The sequence below is a fragment of the Coptis chinensis genome, unplaced genomic scaffold, assembly GCF_015680905.1.
Source record: "Coptis chinensis isolate HL-2020 unplaced genomic scaffold, ASM1568090v1 utg1828_pilon_pilon, whole genome shotgun sequence".
NCBI lineage: Eukaryota > Viridiplantae > Streptophyta > Magnoliopsida > Ranunculales > Ranunculaceae > Coptis > Coptis chinensis.
In genome coordinates, this window is record NW_028238117.1 from 1 (window position 1) to 19,661 (window position 19,661).

Consider the following 19,661-nt stretch of genomic DNA (forward strand, 5'->3'; position numbering starts at 1 on the left):
ACTTGTCAGCTGACACATCAATTCGCGATCTATAAGAGTTAAGTCATGTTCAGGAAGGAGAATTTTACTAATCAACCTTCAGAATGTAAGTAGTGACAATGGAGTCAAACATGATCTACCAGACTAAATAATCTTAAGAATATTATCAATGCAAAAGAAGTGAGCTTAAATTATCTCCACTTTGTTCCAGAAGCATCCTTACCTGACAAAGATATGGCCGAAAATCACGAGGGTTCTCATCAACCAGATCTTGGAATTTCTTCAAACCCTGCTCCAAGTCACCCTACAATGACATACACATATATATAATTAAACTAAAACACTTCACAAAATACCAGGTAGTAATTAAACAACACATTTTATTCTCATGCAGCATAATATATATGTTGTCTTATATAACATGTGTTCAATGCCACCCCTCAAAACCATCTATATTCTATACAGAGTTTAAGACTAGTTAAAGGCATGGGCCATTCTCAAAGGTCTCAGAACCAACAACTCTGATGCTTTCAGGTAAATGAACATAAACAAGAAACCAAACAAGTTTAACCATTGAATAAAAGCCAGTGTTGTTGGACGGATAAGAACATTATGCTTGTCTGAGTTCTATGCCTCCAATCTTCCGCCCATTAATGAAATGCTTCAAATTTATTCATTACAAAGAATAAGGCTTCACCTTTGCGACATGCATCTGTGCGACTAAAATCCTTATGTTACGCTCCTCGGTGACTCTTTTTTCACGTTGAGCAAATTCCAAAGCCTTATTTAGCATCTCAAAAACAGCTGGACCTTCACGATTTTTATGCATGGCCATTGCCAAACCCTGTAAAGGAGGAGATTCTTAGTGCTTTGTTTCCAAATGAATAGCCAACCAAAGCAGAATTATATAAGAATAAAACACAAGCACCCTATAACCAGACACCACAAAGAACAATTGCTCGATATCAGCAAGCAATCTATACAACACAATGAACTAAGAAAACACTTAAACAAAATCCATATTTGTCTAGTTTCTTGCTGATTAGTTCAGTCTTTGCAAGGATCTCAGAAAGTATATGTGGTGGTAGGGTCTGGGGTATAGAGGATCAGGGGTAAGATTGGCCCGATGCAAGCTGTGGTAGTGGAAGCCGGGGTGTAGAGGATCAACAGTATGATGACGCCGATGCAAGATATGCAGGGAACTTGCGAGTATAAGATCAGTCCGCGGACCCGTAGGTATGCGGTAGAAACCCTACACGTGGAAGAAGAGAGAGTGAGGGATGGAGGGACAGGTGGACGACTAAGATGGAAGACAAGGGTGTATAAAGAGAACAGGGGAGAGAGAATAGAGGAGGATTTTTCGGGATAGAGGGGGGCGAGACCTAGAGAAAAGAGGGAGATAGGAGGTTGAAACAATAGAGCTACAACAGTATACTCAGAATATAGTTTGCATTGACATAGAATCAGTGTTTATCAAAAAACAAAACAAAACAAATTAACCAGTATTGAGGATAATTAGGTTATCCACTGCACTGATTTAACCACAGATGGACAAGGAGTAACAATTTGACTAACCCTGATCCCCGAAATAGTGGGACGTAGCTCTACTCAGTAAAAGACGTAAGCACACTGTTAAACTACTGAACCTTGCCGGTGGTCGATTTAGTGATTAGTATAGCATCAACATTTCAACAAGTCCTGTCAACTGGTTCTAACAGAATTTTGTAAGTTCCTAATTTTCTGTATCATCACTCATCAGTTGGCTTATGATAGACTGACTGTCTTAAGTTGCAAGACTGAAGCGATAATTGCAAAGGAGAACTGACCTATACAGCTACTGTTTTACTGACTATAACATACATTGCTTCGTTTCTAAAAATAGAGAAGTTATAGAAAATAGAGAAGAATCAGAATATCATTTTATTTTTTAGTTTTCAGTTTTTTATGATAATACTATGGAAGAGCTTGCAGAAGCCTCCACTTTTGAAGATTATACGAGATCTATTAACTCATATATGAAGATTATACGAGATTCAATTTTATGATAAAATCAATATGATCCATATATGTAATAAATGTTTTAAGACTGAGGAAAACAAACTTTTCTGAACGGTAAATAACCTGACAACACTTGATCCACTATGACTATTCAATTAGTCATATAGATGAACAACCAAATGAGTAGTTCACCCTTGGTGTAAACAATGTAATTATTAGGATATTTTAAGCATATCCAATATAATCCATTACAATAAAAGCTCACATATGAGTTCTGCAAATTCCAAAATGCAAGCAATACAAACTAAGACAACACAATATAAAAAATGACTATAAATTGCAACACTGAAAACAAGAAATAATGTTAAGGAGTTTCAAGAAATCATACATGTAAAGCTCTAAGTAAGAGTGGTCTCTCCTCCAAGATATCCTTAAACAGTCTCTTAGCCTTGTTCAAATTTCCCAACATCTCATAAGAAAGAGCTTGCAAAAGCCTCCACTCCACTTCATTCGGTTCGATTTCTATCAACCTCTCCACATACTCCACAGCTTCTTTTCTCTTCCCTTTCATCATCTTCCTGGACAAAACCACCTTCAATGTCTCAACATCTCTTGGGTTCTTCTCCAAAATCTTCAAATACATCTCATCATCACTATCTTCACTCTGGGTAACTTTATCTTCCTCCATAGTTTCAACAACACTGGGCTTATCACCTTGTGCCAAAACTGGTTTGCAACCATAACTCCCCATGAGAAAAAGCCCACCAACAAGCAAAATTGCTACTTTATGTACTGTAACTTTGAGAATGTTGTTGTGTAGGTGAGTTTTGAGTGATTTTGGGGTGAGTTGTGTTGGAAGAAAGTGTGAAACAGTAGGAAGTTTACCCATTTGAAATGAGTATGTTATCTGCTGGGGTTTAAGGAGAGAATGAAGTGGTTTTTGGAAGTGTGTCTTGGGTTCTTTGAAGAATAAAGAATCATTCTTTTGAAAAGATTTGATATTTTGTGATTGCATTGTAGAGAAGATTGAGAGTGATGATGAACAACAAGTCCAACTCATGAATGAGATGAAGTCTGAAACTGTTGAAACTGGAAACTTTTGCAATCATGTCTGTCTGTCTGTCTGTCTGTCTGTCAGGGTTTTACTGTTTTAGGCTTTTTGACCCAGATCCATTTCGGATCCAAATTGGATAAAACGTTGTTTCGAATATTCGGGTGGTGCCCAAATTAAAGTCCAAAACCAAGATGGTCACAAGGGATGTCCAAACGGGTAGCCGACGTGGCCTGAACCCGACTTTTCGGGTTTTGAACGGGTATCGAGTTATCCGAACCTGGACTGGTTTTCAGCAGGTTGGGTTCGGAGTCGGGTATTTTGTTGAGAAATGTGAATACCCATCGGGCTCGGGCTCGGGTTTGGGTAGGATAAAGCCTGGTATAACCTTCAAACAAAATAAAACTTCTAATGAATTTGGAAGTAATTATCACCTATACTCGGACATAATTATTTGATATGATTTAAAAATAGATGGATTTCGGAATGAACAATAGACATATGATCACGTGCAATTACTGAAAAAATTTGAAACCCCGACATAATTTTTTTCATAATCCAATATATTAAATAACTCATCATTGTAAACATGAATGAGATCATAATCCAAATATTTATCTAACTCATTCTTTTATATGAGATTAGTAGTATGCAATTGAAATCGGATTTGGGGTTCGATTTCGGTCTGGGTTCGGTTTCGAGTTTTTTAGCCTTTTTAACTGGTTCAAGGCTAAATTATCGGGTCGGGCTCGAGTTTGTCCGGGTTTAGAGAGTGTGACCAAACCCTACATTATCCTATGTATTTCGGTTTTGGTTTAGGTTCGGGTTTTGTTGGATTCGAACAGGGTTCGGTGCGGGTATTTTGTTCGGTTTCGGGCAAGATGGACATTCCTAGTCACATGCGCGGTACTTCTGCTTTAACCAATGTAGCTCGGGGCATGTCTTTTTCGCGTATCATTTTCGTGGCAAAATTTTGAATTATATACCAAGCACGCCAAGAAAAATACTAAGAACTACAAAATTATGATATAGCCACTTGCGTCCGGAGTCCAGACCACAAAATAAAGCATACTGAATTCATACTTTATTATGACTCTCTGGCAAAGATGAATTGTTCCATGCATGCAGTCATTTGGCTTCTTTGAAAACCACGGGCAAAATCATTGTAGAAAGTTGGTACGTTTTAGAAATGTGAGTATGGGTCGGTTTCTACTAGACACAATCACACAACATAGGAATGATTGGCAGTAAATAAACTCAAGAAACAAAATATCACATTGCGGAGAAAAACTTGATTTACATATAGATGCATGCAAAAGAATTCAAAAATCATACACAACAACAGTTGAGCCTCTATGATTTGACCAAGGAAGAAGTCCGCCCCCTGAACCCTACAACATTGAGCTTTGAGACTGGTTTCGCAACGTTAGACTTCCTTCTCTCTGCAGGTTTCTTCCCACCTAGTGTAGTTTTCTTTGAGACACTAGCCGAGGATGGCTTGGACAGTTTTGAGACTTTAATTGCTGGTCTTCCAGTTTTGGTTGGTGGTGCAGATCTTTTTCCGGCTTTGGGTTCAACAGTTCTCCGCCGTGATGTATCAACAGTTCTCTGCCGTGGCGTATCAACAGCTCTCCCGCCGATGTATCAACAGCTACTACTTTCCCACGGCCTCTAGAGGGGTTTTGCCAATTCACTCTTACTTTTCTGATTTGAGGCTCTTACAGTACTGCTCTTACCCTTCAAACTTACTCGAGCCTTGTCGCTGGCCATTCTGAAGTTATCTACCGTGAGATTCTAAGCTCTCATTCTTCGGATCGCTTCTTCAATTCGGGCTGCCAGACTGGTGTCCTTCTTCGCCCAGACTTGTTACTTTACCTGTTACAATAAATCAGTTTAGTTAACTGGAACATACATTAGCCTGCAAAGATAAGAAATTTTGTAGGTTTGACAGATATTTCAACTATGTGTGTTTTCATGTATAAGACTTTTCTGCGATCATCTAAAGTAAAAGTACTTTTAGGTGGCTACATGAAAGCAGAAGTGTGTATAAAACTGCTTATGGCTCTATGGATCCACATAGCACCAAAGCACATATTCAAACTCAAAGCTAGAAGTGAACTGAGCAACTATAGATAATCATGTAGGAAATGGCTGCAGACAAATAAAATTTTGATAAAACAATGCGTGTTGACAAAGCATAAACTTAGTTTGGTAGCCAACAAGTGATCTTTCCATTTCTCTGACACATGTAGAACTTACAATTGAATTTGATATGAATTAAATTCTAGTATTATTTCAGTTGTTGTATGCAATAACTAGTAATTCTGTAGAAAAAATTCTGTTCCTGTCAATATATTGGCGGAAAAAACTATTCAAACTTTGACAGTAGATGAGGCTGGGCTACTGTATAAATAATAGAGTCTATCGTGCGTTTAAAGTGGAAAATACTGCAGTATTAGGCTTTATGCCAAGCATTTTGTACTATGATTAGTCCCCCCTCATAATAAAATCAAACAAAAGTAAAGCAACATACCTTTAGCTCCCATACGAGCAGTTCTTCCTGTCGCGATGGAGGTAGTCAATCCTAAAATACCATCAAGCAACAGTCAGGTCAGATTTTCACTGAAGTAACTTCGATGGGGAAATGGGAAAACTTATAAGAGAGTCAATAGAACAATAAATGAGGTGAAATACCAGGCTAAAATAAAATACATACAGAGTTTGAGGGAAAATCAAACATAATGACATGGTCCACATCCAAGTCCAGCCCTCGAGCAGCCAAGTCTGTGCAAACCAACGTGGGACAATCCCCATCTTCACTCTTAAACTTCTTGAGGTTTTCGACTCTGCACATAAGAATCCAAATCAGAAACAATGCATAGGAGGTGAATTGGAAACTAGAAACACATCGCAAAATTTCATTAACATATATAAAGATTAAAGTTAAACAAAAACAAATCAAAAGAATTAACTCACCTTTGTTCAGCTGGCACCTCCCCGTGGTAATTCACTGTGGAAATTTGATTTTCACTGAGATAATGATCTACAGCGCGACTAGAATTCAAGGTGTTGCAGAACACCATTACACGATTTCCCTTTGACAAACTCGGCTCAAGGACCTGTGATGGCATATGATCAAAAAGCCATATATATAGTAAGGAATAGTACCACTGAGGAGTATTTTGATTCTTGAAAAAAGTGCTAGCTGTTTAACTCGGAAGATATATAAGTGGTGCTATGTTATTAACATACAGAGGATCACCAACCAAGTTTTTTTTTTCTTCTATTTTTCGTTGATGGAGACCAGGCTACATCTTTTTGATGGGCTGTCTACAGTGTATATGCAGACACAAAATTGCTAAAACCGATTGGGTTTCCCGGTCCAGGACTATGTGTACTTGCATAAGTTTGACACAACTTTGATAGGCAATAACAAAAAATCCAAAGCATAAAGACAACAAAGAATAGAAAACGATCTTATGGAGTACCATTTCCATTGCCTTGTCTAAAATAACATACCATGTATCCAGTTATCATCATTAAAGTGCTGCTAACCACATGTGTTGGTAGTTGTGTTTACTATAGAGTTATTTCACTGTTTTACACTGTTTACTTACTTTAGTAATGCAGAGAATAGAAACTACCTGCAGCAATGCCTCCAGCTTGTTTTCCGCACCAGAAAGCTTTATAAAATCATGCCGAGCAGATGCAATCTTCTTGTGCAACGTTGATGTACGCAGATGGAGAATGCCTTCAAATTCTTCATCAACCAACATTTGCACTGCCTGCAAATAAATCAAAATACCTAGGGGGATAAATGAAAGAAAACATGTTCCAATTTACAAGTAGAAACAACTCTAAGGCATGCATAATAAGCACAGACAGGTACATAATGACTTTATGAATCCTTTTTTCATGACACCTATAAAAGGATTCAACATTGAGTGTAATGTCCTCACTGTAGAGAATTCATCGCGAAGAATCGTTGCATTCCATCATCTCTTCCCCCCAAAGCAAAGATTGCAAAACTGGGAGACTTTTGACATTTGGGAAAAGTGAAGAGATCCTTGCACAAGGAGGCATCACTTGCATGCCTCTACTTTGGGACTTGGAATTTTTTTAAGAAAAACTTATCATCCAACCATCCTTATTTGTAAAATCCCCAAGGAAACCACAAATAATTGTGTCAAAGGTTCTAGAGTTAAAATCTCAAACCAGTGAAAGAGAGTAGATTGAGTAAATCAACAGAAAAGAAAAGAAGTAATGCACATAAGTGAATCAGTCAAAATCTTCAACACATAACATACAATTTGTCCATAATAAATGACAGAATATATAGCCATACCTTAGTCATTGTTGCAGTGACCAAGATAGTTTGAAATCCTTGGTCATCGGATTTGAGAGCACGGTTTTTCAGTGGGCCGAGAAACTTGCGTATATCAGGACCAAAGCCACGATCGAACATAGTGTCTGCCTCATCCAGCACCTAACATAAAATAATATCATCATGACGTGTACAGAGACACCTAAAACTGGAAGAAAATTAAATGGAACCTGATAATAATAATAATAATATAAAACATGGACATTTACTCTTGCACAAAAGTTGTTAATCCTGATCAAGTTCTTTGTGGCTTATCCTCCCTACAATTCATACTATTTCTCGTGTTCTGTATTATTCACATGGGCCACTAACACCGAGACCAGCACAATCATAATCAAAAGTCCAAGTTTAATCCCAGCATTAAGTTTCAGTGTGCTTCAGTAGTTCAGTACTCACTTCTGGGCTATTAAATCGTTGAGTACTCGCCGAGTAATCGGTGAGTACTCGCTACTCGCTGCTTAGCCGACCCGACTAACAATTTAATCCCTGATCACAATCGGGCTCAAAAACTCCCCGAGTACTTGACCGACCCAATTAGCTGATTAGCCAAGTAATTGTGTTCACTATTTCAACTATTTCAATGTTAAACATTGAACTCGACATTTCGCCGATTCGACCAACCCTCGATTCTGTAAAGTTCTACACTTTAATAATATTTATTTTAGTTGATTGAGTGTTTTAATTGTTTATTGATTGATTGGGTTCTTAATTGGCTTCATTATGTTGGTATTGCAAAATTAAATATATTTAATAATTATTTGTAAAGAAATATAGTGTTATGAAAAATCGTCCGATTAATCCCCGATTAATCCCCCTACCCGATTATATTTACTCGCTACTAAAGCTCTTCAAACGAGTAGCGACCGAGTAGCGACTTAACTGCACATACTCACTTTACATGTAGTTGAATGGTGCATGATAATTGATAAATGTTGCAACCCCCAATCTTTGCAATAATAAATGATTATGGTGAATATGACTCCTATTTGATACTATATTGTAGTAAGAGTCTAAACCTACAGTTTTTGTTGAGACAAATATATTGAGTACTTTTTTATTTGTCAAAGTATTTCTAGCTTTCGGTGGAGTTGTATTTCTTAATACAAACCCAACCTAGACTTGTTTTCTTTTCCTGTTGGTGCTTATTCAGATCATGATGCTAAATACTTCTAAGATATGAGCTGAAACTACTGTTCCAACAAACATTACGCAGCATTGGCAATGTTACAAATTTACGTGTCACTTCCTAAATTGCATAAGAAACACATTTATACACATAATAGACCTTAATATGCAATGAAACAACAACAAAAATCATAGTTAAGGATCTCCAAATACCATGTTCAGCACCTTCCTTCATGGACTCTAAAATTTCAAGATACTTCTGAGAAGCACAGTAATATGCACAAGCTAAATACTAAACACTTACCACATACTTGATGTCACCATAAACAATGTTCCCTTCTTCAATATGTTGAAGAACCCTTCCAGGAGTCCCAACAACCATATCGATTGGGACATTCAATGAATCTTCTTGAGGTCTTAACCGCCCACCACCACTTACCATGGTAGACCTGAACCGTGCATGATGACTAATAGATTTCGACACGCGAAAAACCTACAATAGTTTTCCATGGGTCATTACTAAATCTGAACTTTCAACTCTCAACAATAGAATTAAACCACGATATTAAACTAGAAAATGCATAAGTACCTGCTCGATAGCTCCCTTTGTTGGACACAATACAACTGCTCGAGGTCTTCTAGGTTTCATCAGCATACCACGCAACATTTCATCCTGTCTCAGTAGCTACAAAACCAACACAATTTTACCTTAGAATAACTATATGTACTTAAATAGCTATCGTAGATACGAAACATCAGACTAAACACTCTCCTGTCTCAATGTATAACATCATCTTATACATTCATAGAAAGAACACAACTTTAAACATGTGAATAGATATATAACTAAAACTGAAATTGCACAAATGAACTCAACAAGATTACCTGAACCAAAGGCAACATATAAGCCAAGGTCTTACCAGACCCAGTATGAGAACCCAACACAACACTCTTCCCTTCCAACACAACAGGAATACCAACACCTTGAATTTCAGTTGGAACTGATATCCCAAGCTCATCAACAGCACCCATTACTTCCTCATCCAAACCCAACTCTCTAAAACTTGTGAAAATCTTAGTATTACCAACTTTACGGCTTTTCGACAACTTGTCATCACCGGCCTGTTTCTCAACAGAACCAAAAGAAGGGGGTTTGTTAAGTGGGATTTTTGAGGAGTCTTTTAAATGCCTTGCTCTTAGTTTCTCTAAAAGGATAGAATGCCTCATGGGTTCTAAACCATAGTTGTCTTGTTCAAGTGTAGTAGTAGTAGTAGTTGTTGTTGTTAGCTCTATTGCATTGGAACAAAGAGGCTTAAACCTTTGAAAAACCCCCCTGGTGGGTGTTTTGGTAAAAGGGTATCTTGTTGTTGATGAAAAGAGTGTGTGGGAAAAGAGATTTGAGGAAAATGAGAAGCTTAGCAGTGCTCTTCCAGTTCCAACCATGGCTGCCCACTCTAAAAAATGAGACAGATGATAAAAATCATTTCTTTTTTTAAAGGAAAATAAAATTTATGAATGATTTGGGCTTCAAGCCCGAATAAAGTCCAGTCCAATGAAAATTTTGGATCTATAGACAAGCCCAATCGGCCCAGTTGACCCGAACCCATCAAAGCCTGATTATCATCCACTTTTAAATCATTAATCACAACACACAAATCAACTAACTCAAATATGGAAACAACTAAATATAAAAAAAAAAAAAAATTGTAAGTTTCTCTAGTTGGAGTTATTTTTTACTAGATGGAGAAGTAGATAAATATTTTCTCATATCTTAAATCACAAATCACAAGTTCACGTAAGTGCTTTCTAACTTAGTTGGTAAAACCTTTGGGTGATGATACCGTAGGCCCACACTATTGAGTTATCGATCTCTTTAAAAACGCACACATTTGTAAAGTGTCTTCTAAATAGCTTAGTTGGTAAAACCTTTTTGGTGATGATCTTTAGAAGTCCGGATTCGAACCCCGCTACACACAATTGAGTTACTGATCTCTTTAAAAACACACAATTGAGTTACTAATCTCTTTAAAAACAGGCTTGCCCACCTTTTAGGTGATGATACCAGAGGTATGGGGTTCCGCTTTTGGGTGATGATACAAAGAGGCATGGGGATCGAACCCCGCCAACATCAAAGAGTTATTAAAGAGTTACTGATCTCATTTAAAATAGGTTTGCCAATCAAAAAAAAAAAAAAAAAGTTCACAAGTCACACAACACACAAATCAACTAGCTCAAAAATGAAAACAATTAGATCTCAAAAATATTTTACAAATTTATAATTTGAATTTTTTTTTGCTAGATGGAAAAGAATATCGTAATTGGTATTAAACAAAAATAAATTGCTGACATCAGCCCAAAAATGTCCCAAAACCAAAATTATTAATGGTAGTTGTTGATGTTAGCTCGTTTTTGTCCTAAAACCGAAATTACTAGTCAACTTTTAATTTATGTGCTTGGGCCTAAATTTGTGTAGTATTGAGCAACCAGTTTGGGTAAGTGATGTGAAACAGTTAAAAAGTAAGTGGTTTGACAGAATTTCTAACAGAAAACGACTGTGTGTTTGGGAAGTACAGACAGAAGACTCATTCAGCAATCCATGCATGAGATTTTTGACTAACTGAAAATGGGACAGGAGCTGAGACTTAATATGGTAGTGCACCAGTGCTACCCTTGTACTCGTTTTCTAAGAACTTTCTTCTTCCACAAAAAAACAAAAACATTAAAAACAATACCATATTTCTTCATTATTGAGCTGGTTTAGCAAGCTAGAGAGTAATAAAAAATGGAGATCATAACTTCATTTCTTCTTTGGTTAATACTCATGTTCCATCCATTAAATACCATTTACGCTAATACAGAAGGTTTGTTCTAATCTTTAGCTAGCCACTTTTTTTTTAAAGAATCAAAGAAGTGTGTATGAAGTAATCTAGGAAAAGTGCCACTGTTATATTGTATGGCTTTTGGAATTTTTAGTAGGATTACTGTAAAGTTGGGTTTTGAGCTACTTTATTTTGTTAATCAGAGGCCTAATATTGGTTTTTGTTGGTAAATCCAATTGTTCTATCTAGGAATTTCGTATAGAGTTTTTTTTTTTTGATTGGTAAGCCTGTTTTAAATGAGATCAGTAACACTTTGATACTGGTGGGGTTTGAGCCCCAGAGCTCTGGTATCATCACCCAAAGATTTTATTGACTTTGCTAGTTGGCACCTGCATTTCGTATAGGGCTCGCCTTACTATATATTGGAATTAAAGAGACTCGACTTTTTTTAAAGACTTCTACGCCTTAGTATATGCATATAGATCTGGTGCCCTTAGTCTGAAAGTTGTTCAAATTATGATAGGATGAAAGTTGAGTTGCTGGAACAAGAAAATAATTATTCCTATGTTGCTAGTGTTGTTTGCTCATTTTCCCCTGTCAAATGTAATGATAATCGTTCTTGTCTGTTTCTTGTGAATACTCAATAGTCGATGCTTTGTCTAGCCTACGTAACGCGTTGAGGGACCCTAATAATGTGCTACAAAGTTGGAATTCTACCCTTGTCACTCCGTGCACTTGGTTTCATGTTTCATGCAGCCCTGATAACAGGGTTATAAGAGTGTAAGTTCTTTCTTTTTTCATATAACTTATATGGTGTTTAAGACGAATATAAAAGAAAATTTTCTGATGTTGAATGCTTAGGATATAAAATCCAACTTTCCACTTGATTGACCAGCTTAACTAATGATTACTTGTTTTTGTATTTCTTTCAGGGATTTAGGAAATTCTAATTTATCAGGTACATTGGTCCCCCAGCTTGGTCAGCTTACATCTTTGCAAAATTTGTGAGTGCCTTTCTCTAGTCTATAAGCAATACTTGTTTGATGTGTTCCCTGTCAATAAGATAATATATCTTCTGTTGCCTTGCATACTTGTATAGTACTAAACCATTCCCCTCTTTGGACGCTCCGTTGGTTTTCAATATTTCAGTCTTTGTTTTCAATAGTAAGAAAATGAAAAGTTATAACTGATTACAGATAATTGAACTCACCATTTCTATTGATGCAGGGAACTTTATAGTAATAACTTAAGTGGACAGATTCCCAGTGCGCTTGGCAACTTGACAAGCTTAGTGAGTTTGGATCTTTACTCGAACAATTTAAGTGGTCGGATTCCAAAGACATTTGGCAACCTAACAAAATTGCGTTTTCTGTAAGTTACTTACTTCAACCCATTCTTATTCAAAATAAATCATCTTATAATAAAAACCATGTCTATATATCATATGTCCTGAGTTATCTGTAACCCTTTTCAATAGATTTTGGAACTTGACATTGTTTTAAATGTTCTGGAAGGACAGTCGGCTTAACAACAACAGCCTGACGGGTAACATTCCTGTGTCTCTAACCAATATTACGACACTCCATGTTTTGTAAGTATCAAGCTGATATCCTTCTCCTCGGATGTGAAATCCTCTCGTTTTCACTCTTTTGTTGGTGCAATGCTATTTAAGTAGGCTTATTACCATCTTGCAAAGTGGCGTGCAGGGATTTATCCAACAACCTCCTATCAGGAGCAATTCCAGATACTGGTTCTTTTTCGTTTTTCACTCCCATCAGGTTTGTTGCTAGTATACTGTAGTTGGTCTCTTTTTGCTCTGATTAGAGATGTTATACTTATATCTATTTGTTGAAATGCAGTTTTAATAATAACACAAATCTATGTGGCTTTGTTATTCAAAAGCCTTGCCCAGGATCTATTCCCTTTTCTCCTCCTCCTCCCTTGGTTCCTCCACCAGTATCTCGTGGCGGTAATTTTATTGCACCTTATTATGGTTGTTCTGTTGTAGAATGTTGCTACTTCTTCATAATCTGTTTATCTTGTTTGTAGTGAATATTTTATTGATGTTTTTTAGTACATGTTCCTTTTTTACTTATCTTCTCTATCTTTGCATGAGAAATTTCTTGATTATGGCTGTCTTTTGTCTTTGTTTTGGAAATTCTACTTGCGCCATATCTAGATTTTCCTACTCATTTGTGTACTGTAGCTTTCCAAATGTCAAAAGTGTAAAAATTCTGGCAATAGTTATTGCTTTTTTAGGGTCAAGCTTATTAGATACTGTTGCCTTCGATGCAACCTAGTTAAAGTTGTTTCTTGTTGAAACTGGTGAGTGGATGGTGATTATTCATATAATCATAGAAAATGCGATTATGACTGTTTATTTCTCAGGAAATAGTGGTCCTAGGACAGGAGCAATTGCTGGAGGAGTGGCTGTTGGTGCTGCGTTACTTTTTGCTGCCCCTGCAATTTGGTTAGTATGGTGGCGTAAACGGAAACTCCAACAGCATTACTTTGACGTTCCAGGTTAGTAAAATGGTTGAAAATAACTTAAGGTGTGTTTTCTAGTAAATGTATCGTGTAACTTTTTTGTATCTCTTTTCAGCTGAAAAGGACCTAGAAGTTCATTTAGGTCAACTCAAAAGGTTTTCTTTGCGGGAACTACAATTTGCTACTGATAATTTTAGTGACAAGAACATTCTAGGTAAGGGTGGGTTTGGGAATGTGTACAAGGCACGTCTGGCAGATGGTTCCTTAGTCGCAGTTAAACGACTAAAAGAGCGTTCACTGGGTGGAGAAATTCAGTTTCGGACAGAAATAGAGACGATTAGTATGGCCGTGCATCCGAACCTCCTACATCTACTTGGCTTTTCTATGACAGCAACCGAAAGGTTGCTTGTATATCCGTATATGGAAAATGGCAGTGTTTCATCTTGTTTAAGAGGTGCTACTTCTCATGCTACTTTTCTACTTTTCTATTTGGTCACTTTAACTTTATTGGACTTGATTTTTGGTCATAATCATTTTGCTTATCAGTAAGTGTGATGCTTTCTTGTAGAACGTCCATCATCTGCACCCCCAATTGATTGGCCAACTCGGATGAGGATAGCATTGGGATCTGCTAGGGGTCTTTCTCATTTGCACGAACATTGTGACCCGAAAATTATTCACCGTGATGTCAAAGCTTCTAACATTTTGTTGGATGGGGATTTTGAAGCAGTTGTTGGGGATTTTGGCTTGGCTAAGCTTATGGACCACAAGAATACCCATGTGAGCACTGCTGTCAAAGGCACAATTGGTTATATCGCTCCAGAGTACCTCTCCACTGGCAAATCATCAGAGAAAACTGATGTTTTTGGGTACGGGATCATGCTATTAGAGCTTATCACTGGACAAAGAGCATGTGATCCTGCTCGGCTTGCAAATAATGACGATATTTTCCTACTTGATTGGGTATGCATTTTCCTTATCATAGGTTAATTTACACACAGAGCCATTACATTTTCGTCATCTTGACTAATGTGTTTATTTGATATTTGTTTAAATTCTTCTAGACGGGCGTAGACTTTTTAAGTTTCAGGACCAACATTTAGTACTTTTTATACATGCCTGGATAACAGATTATAGAGTTCAACTCTAATGAATAGTAGTTTTGAGATGTCATTCCAAAAATCATCTTTAGAATCATTTAGTGAAAGGGGCACTTTCGATACTGGTGTAGAATTTTTTGGTGAGCTCTTAGATGTTTTTTAAATATAGTAAAACAAATACCCTCAACCTCTCTTGCTTTGGATCCTAAACCAATAATGTTATCCTTTTCAACTCTATACGAATGCATTACATTAAATCCGCTGCATTTGTCTTTACTTCTATAACTTAAGTGACTATGTTCCATCTCCTCTAGCACGTTGTTCGATGCATTACCATATGTTTTTGACATCTTTGTTACTTTATTAGAAGGTATTCCCTTAATAATTTATGGGATATTAAATACGAAATTTGTTCATCAGTTCATGCTACCTTACTAACAGCTATACAAATTATTGAAATTAATCAATTGAGCAGATATGTACCATCATAAAAGAACCAAGCACCGTGTTCATTATGATTCTTTTTTTTTCCTCAGGTAAAAAGACTTATGAAAGAGAAGAAACTGGACATGCTAATTCATTCTGAATTGGAAAACAACTATACTGAAGCAGAAGTGGAGCAGCTTATCCAAGTCGCTTTGCTCTGCACACAAGAGTCCCCAATGGGCAGGCCCAGGATGTCTGAGGTGGTGAGAATGCTCGAAGGTGAGGGCTTGGAAGAGAAGTGGGAAGAATGGCAGGTGGAGCTTGACCGTCAAGAGCAGAAGGTGGAGCTTGACCGTCAAGAATCTCAACTTCCTCCTAATCTGAATGACGAATATGTTTTTGACTCCACTTTCGACCTCCATGCTGTTGAGTTATCTGGCCCAAGATAAACCTCTCACGCTTGAAACAACAAATTTACGCAGCATTGGCATTGTTTCAAATTTACGTGTCACTTCTTAAATTGCATAAGAAACACATTTATACACACTAGTAAACGGGCACGTGCACACTAGTAAACGGGCACGTGCGTTGCACGTGTTAGGAAAGAAAATTGGGGCGGAGAAAATCAAATGAATGAACGCACGTAAATTAGAATAGTAAATTAAAAACTTCAATAAGAAAAAAAAACACTTCAATACGATAGTTGTATTCTTTGTTTGATTCAATTTTTGATGCTCTGCCATGTTGCGAATAAATATATTCGAAGAGGTATTTAACTGCTTCTAATTTAATCAATATATAATTATTAGTATATATGCCACAAACTAATTTAACAAAAAAAATAGGTACTGGGAAAAATGCTAGTGTTCTACATAAAAAAAAAATTGTTGAACTGGTATTAAAAACTCTAATATTGCTTGCAATAGACGGAACTTCTGTACGTCAAAGGTGTCATGTTGAATAAAAACCTCATCTATAAAATTAGGGTGGAGAAAATCAAAGAAATGAACGCATGTAAATTAGAATAGTACATATTACATTTGTTTGAATGGATTATGTGTAAAATGTTTTAGAATAATAAAGGCTGAGGTCTAACAAAAAAACTTCAATACGCTAGTTGTATTCTTTGTTCGATTCGATTTTTTGCTTTCTACTGCCATGTTCTAATAAATATATTCAAGAGGTATTTAACCACCAGATTTAGTCAATATACAATTATTAGTGCATATGCCACAAACTAATCTACCAAAAATATAGGTATTATGTTAATGAAGGTAACATTTGTGCTGCTAGTTGTGTAATTATCTTGTCGAGCATTTATATGTGATTGAGGAATATTGTTGGATTCATATGAGTGTACTACCTGTAAGATATAAGAATATTATATCATGGTGTGCAATATAATTGTTATTCTACACTGGAGAATAAAATATCTAAAAAAAAATGCAAGAAGAATAACTTTTTTTTTCATCATTGTCTTCAAAATGATCTAGCGAATCCATCATTTTTTTTTTTGTCGGTATAAGTAGGTAGCTTGGACAGAGAGAATTTGTAGCTAGCTAACAAAAGTATTTTTTTTTTTTATTATTATTTATTATTATTATTTTTTTTAATTTAGAAACAATCACATTGGGAAACAATTAGAAAAAATGCATTGGATACTGTTAATATTTGTTCTATAGATCTATTAAGTCGGATATAATATGTGGAATGAATTGAATGTGTAAATAATAGCTTTCCGAAAGATGGCTATGTGGCAATATTACAATTTAAAATCTTTCAATATAATGTGGATCTTATTTCATGTGTATGGAGATTGAATGATTAAAATGATGGAGTGTTGATTTTTTCAAACCATCTGTATGGATGCGACAAAAGGAAGAAATTATGGATGCTAGCTAGTTGTATCGCTGAATATATGACATCTGTTTCACCCTGTTGTTAGTCGCAAATTCCTTTGATCAATTATTACATTGGTTATTGGTCCCCATTTTAAAAATGTTATTAGCACCCAACTCCGCAGGTTTCGGGCTTCCACTTGATTAACATAATACAATGGAATATTGGTTCTTTGAGAGTCAAATAAAGTGTAATGATCGAGTAGTTAGCAGCAGGTGCAGAGTGCATGGTGAAAGAGTGCAGATGTATTATAAGCGTGATCCATTGTGCATACTCACTATGCTATGCTTAGATGATTATAGAAACATTTTGTCAAGCGGCAACAATTTTGATTATATATAGAAACATCCATAATACATATTGGTGTACTGGGAAAAATGCTAGTGTTCTTCATAAAAAATTAAAAAAAATTGTTGGACTGGTATTAAAAACTCTAACACTATAAAATCCGTTTTTTTGCCTTGCACGTGATTGACAAAAAAAAAGTGTAAGATCCTTATAGATTGTAATTTTGCAAAGGAACACTTTTAGTTGTTTAGTATGGGAGGAGTATGCAAGGCTTGCAAATGAAATTTTACATATAATTGTTGTAGTGAGCTGTGAGCCATTGTAGATGGGTAGCTACCAATCCATTTATTTTAATTAGCTACCAATCCATTTACTTAGGGTAGTTCCAATGAGGGTGTAAACCGTATAGAGTGTAAAGTTTACACTCCAAGTGTCAAAAAACTATTTCCAATGGGTGTAGTATACCGTAGGTAATAGACTATTAGTTGATAGAGGAGATGGGGAATCTCGCTATTAGTTTATAAATAGCTCGAACGACACTTTAACCAACATCCGAAGGAGGTATGTATGTAACTCTTTGAAGTTTAATGCACAGGTAGGGGTCCTTAACCCCATCACCTTATTAAAGAAAAAGGATACGCTGACCGAGTATGTGTGAGTTCTGGCTGCTTTGTGCACCATCATTAGGCTTTTGTTTGTGGATTAGATGTAATGTGTTTAGGCTGTGGTGGGGTTTTGTGGCAGGGGAAGGCGGTAGATGATACAGGTTCAGCCGTTTCATACAATATTTTTTAGGTTTTCCTTAGAAGGCTGAATTTAAAGTCGATATACTGTTGAATTTTACCTTTTGGATAGGAGTTTTATTTGTGTTGGTTGGAGCAAAAATTGAAAGGAGACTTAGTTATTTCAGTCATGGGTACCAGTGTAGACTGTAGGGGATGTTATGCTATCCGGCTAACGGATATTCTGACATGGCCCAGCCCAGCTATCCCAAGGCAATCGGATTGAGTAGTGTGTTTCCACCTTATGTAAAAAAAAAACCCTATGTAAAGTAATTCCTCTTTCTAACAAATGGGATGAAGAAGACACATGAAACTGAATTATTTTAATAGGTTCAGTGATGGCACGGTCATAATCTTTTTGCAACTTGTATTATCGGTTATATATAGGAATGTAGAACATTAAGTTGAGTAGAGTGACACAACAACTGTTTTCCTTTACATGGTTAATCAAATCAAATCCCTTTTTGTAATCCCGAAAGCACTCTAATTTGTGCCCACATTAAGAAAGAAATGTGATTTTACTGTGTTTTGACTTTTGAGTGTTGCAAAAAAAAATTATTCTTACTCTACACTCAATTATGAGTTCATAAATTCTATAATGACACGGTGGTTTTGTTTTAGCAATGTCAGAGTCTGCTTCGACTTCGATTTTTTTTTTTAGACTACGACCTGTGCAGCCCTTTCCCAAGCTCCTTTGTTGTAGTAAGTATTTTTTAAGAATAAATTGTGCATAAATTTCCATAAACATTAGAAATGGATATTGTTATATGTTGTTGAGCATCCGATCTGATGGGAAGCTCCCAATCAAATTTTTGATAGTTGGAGAACTGAGATGAAACTAAGCCTAAGCAATATTTACTTAGCATGCAAATGTTGGATTGATCAACTATAAGTCTCAAGAGCTAATAAATTGAAGGCTTTATATATGATGAGTTTCCATGCATGCAGAGTTTTATATATGTTAATTGCAACGACAGTACGATTTGAATTACCCTTCTTGCAGTTATACAAATAGTCCTCCAACAAATTTAGTTAAATCCAGATAAATAAATAAATAAATAAATAAAAAACTTCAAAAGTTTGCAATATTATTTATACTAAACGTGGTGTGGAAACACCCATAGAGTCTAAGTACAGGTTTTTTACAAAGGAAATCTGGCAGTCTACTATGCCAACACGGCAACACATATTTGTGGCTATTACAATAACATAAGAGGCTAGAATGTCCGCTGTAGAGTTTCTCTCTCTGTAGATGTGTATGAGAGATACATCTTCAAAGAAGGCAAAGAGATGCCTTATGTCGTCAATAATGTCTCCTGCCTC

General features: G+C 36.3%; 3 protein-coding genes across 3 annotated transcripts; 1 reads left to right on the forward strand and 2 right to left on the reverse strand.

Moving 5' to 3' along the window:
- Positions 1-202: 202 nt before the first annotated feature.
- LOC147473733 (protein SLOW GREEN 1, chloroplastic-like) lies at positions 203-3,096 on the reverse strand (the record flags this gene model as incomplete). The annotated part of the gene is made up of 3 exons (XM_086587087.1): positions 2,366-3,096; positions 677-823; positions 203-283 (listed from the first exon to the last, which is right to left on the reverse strand). Coding segments are annotated over exons 1-3 (900 nt in total), but the record flags the coding sequence as incomplete, so codon positions are not given.
- Positions 3,097-5,092: 1,996 nt separating this feature from the next.
- Positions 5,093-10,024, reverse strand: LOC147473734 (DEAD-box ATP-dependent RNA helicase 39-like). Its single transcript, XM_086587103.1, has 8 exons — positions 9,423-10,024; positions 9,127-9,222; positions 8,842-9,030; positions 7,374-7,514; positions 6,673-6,813; positions 6,005-6,147; positions 5,741-5,874; positions 5,093-5,154 (listed from the first exon to the last, which is right to left on the reverse strand). The coding sequence occupies exons 1-8, from the start codon at positions 9,978-9,980 to the stop codon at positions 5,093-5,095; spliced, it is 1,464 nt and encodes a 487-aa protein (XP_086443229.1). The 5' UTR covers positions 9,981-10,024.
- A 1,109-nt stretch (positions 10,025-11,133) lies between these two features.
- Positions 11,134-15,873, forward strand: LOC147473735 (LRR receptor kinase BAK1-like). Its single transcript, XM_086587055.1, has 11 exons — positions 11,134-11,398; positions 12,004-12,136; positions 12,289-12,360; positions 12,584-12,727; positions 12,876-12,947; positions 13,063-13,134; positions 13,216-13,325; positions 13,745-13,879; positions 13,959-14,297; positions 14,412-14,806; positions 15,480-15,873. The coding sequence occupies exons 1-11, from the start codon at positions 11,320-11,322 to the stop codon at positions 15,816-15,818; spliced, it is 1,890 nt and encodes a 629-aa protein (XP_086443181.1). The 5' UTR covers positions 11,134-11,319; the 3' UTR covers positions 15,819-15,873.
- The last annotated feature ends 3,788 nt before the right edge of the window (positions 15,874-19,661 follow it).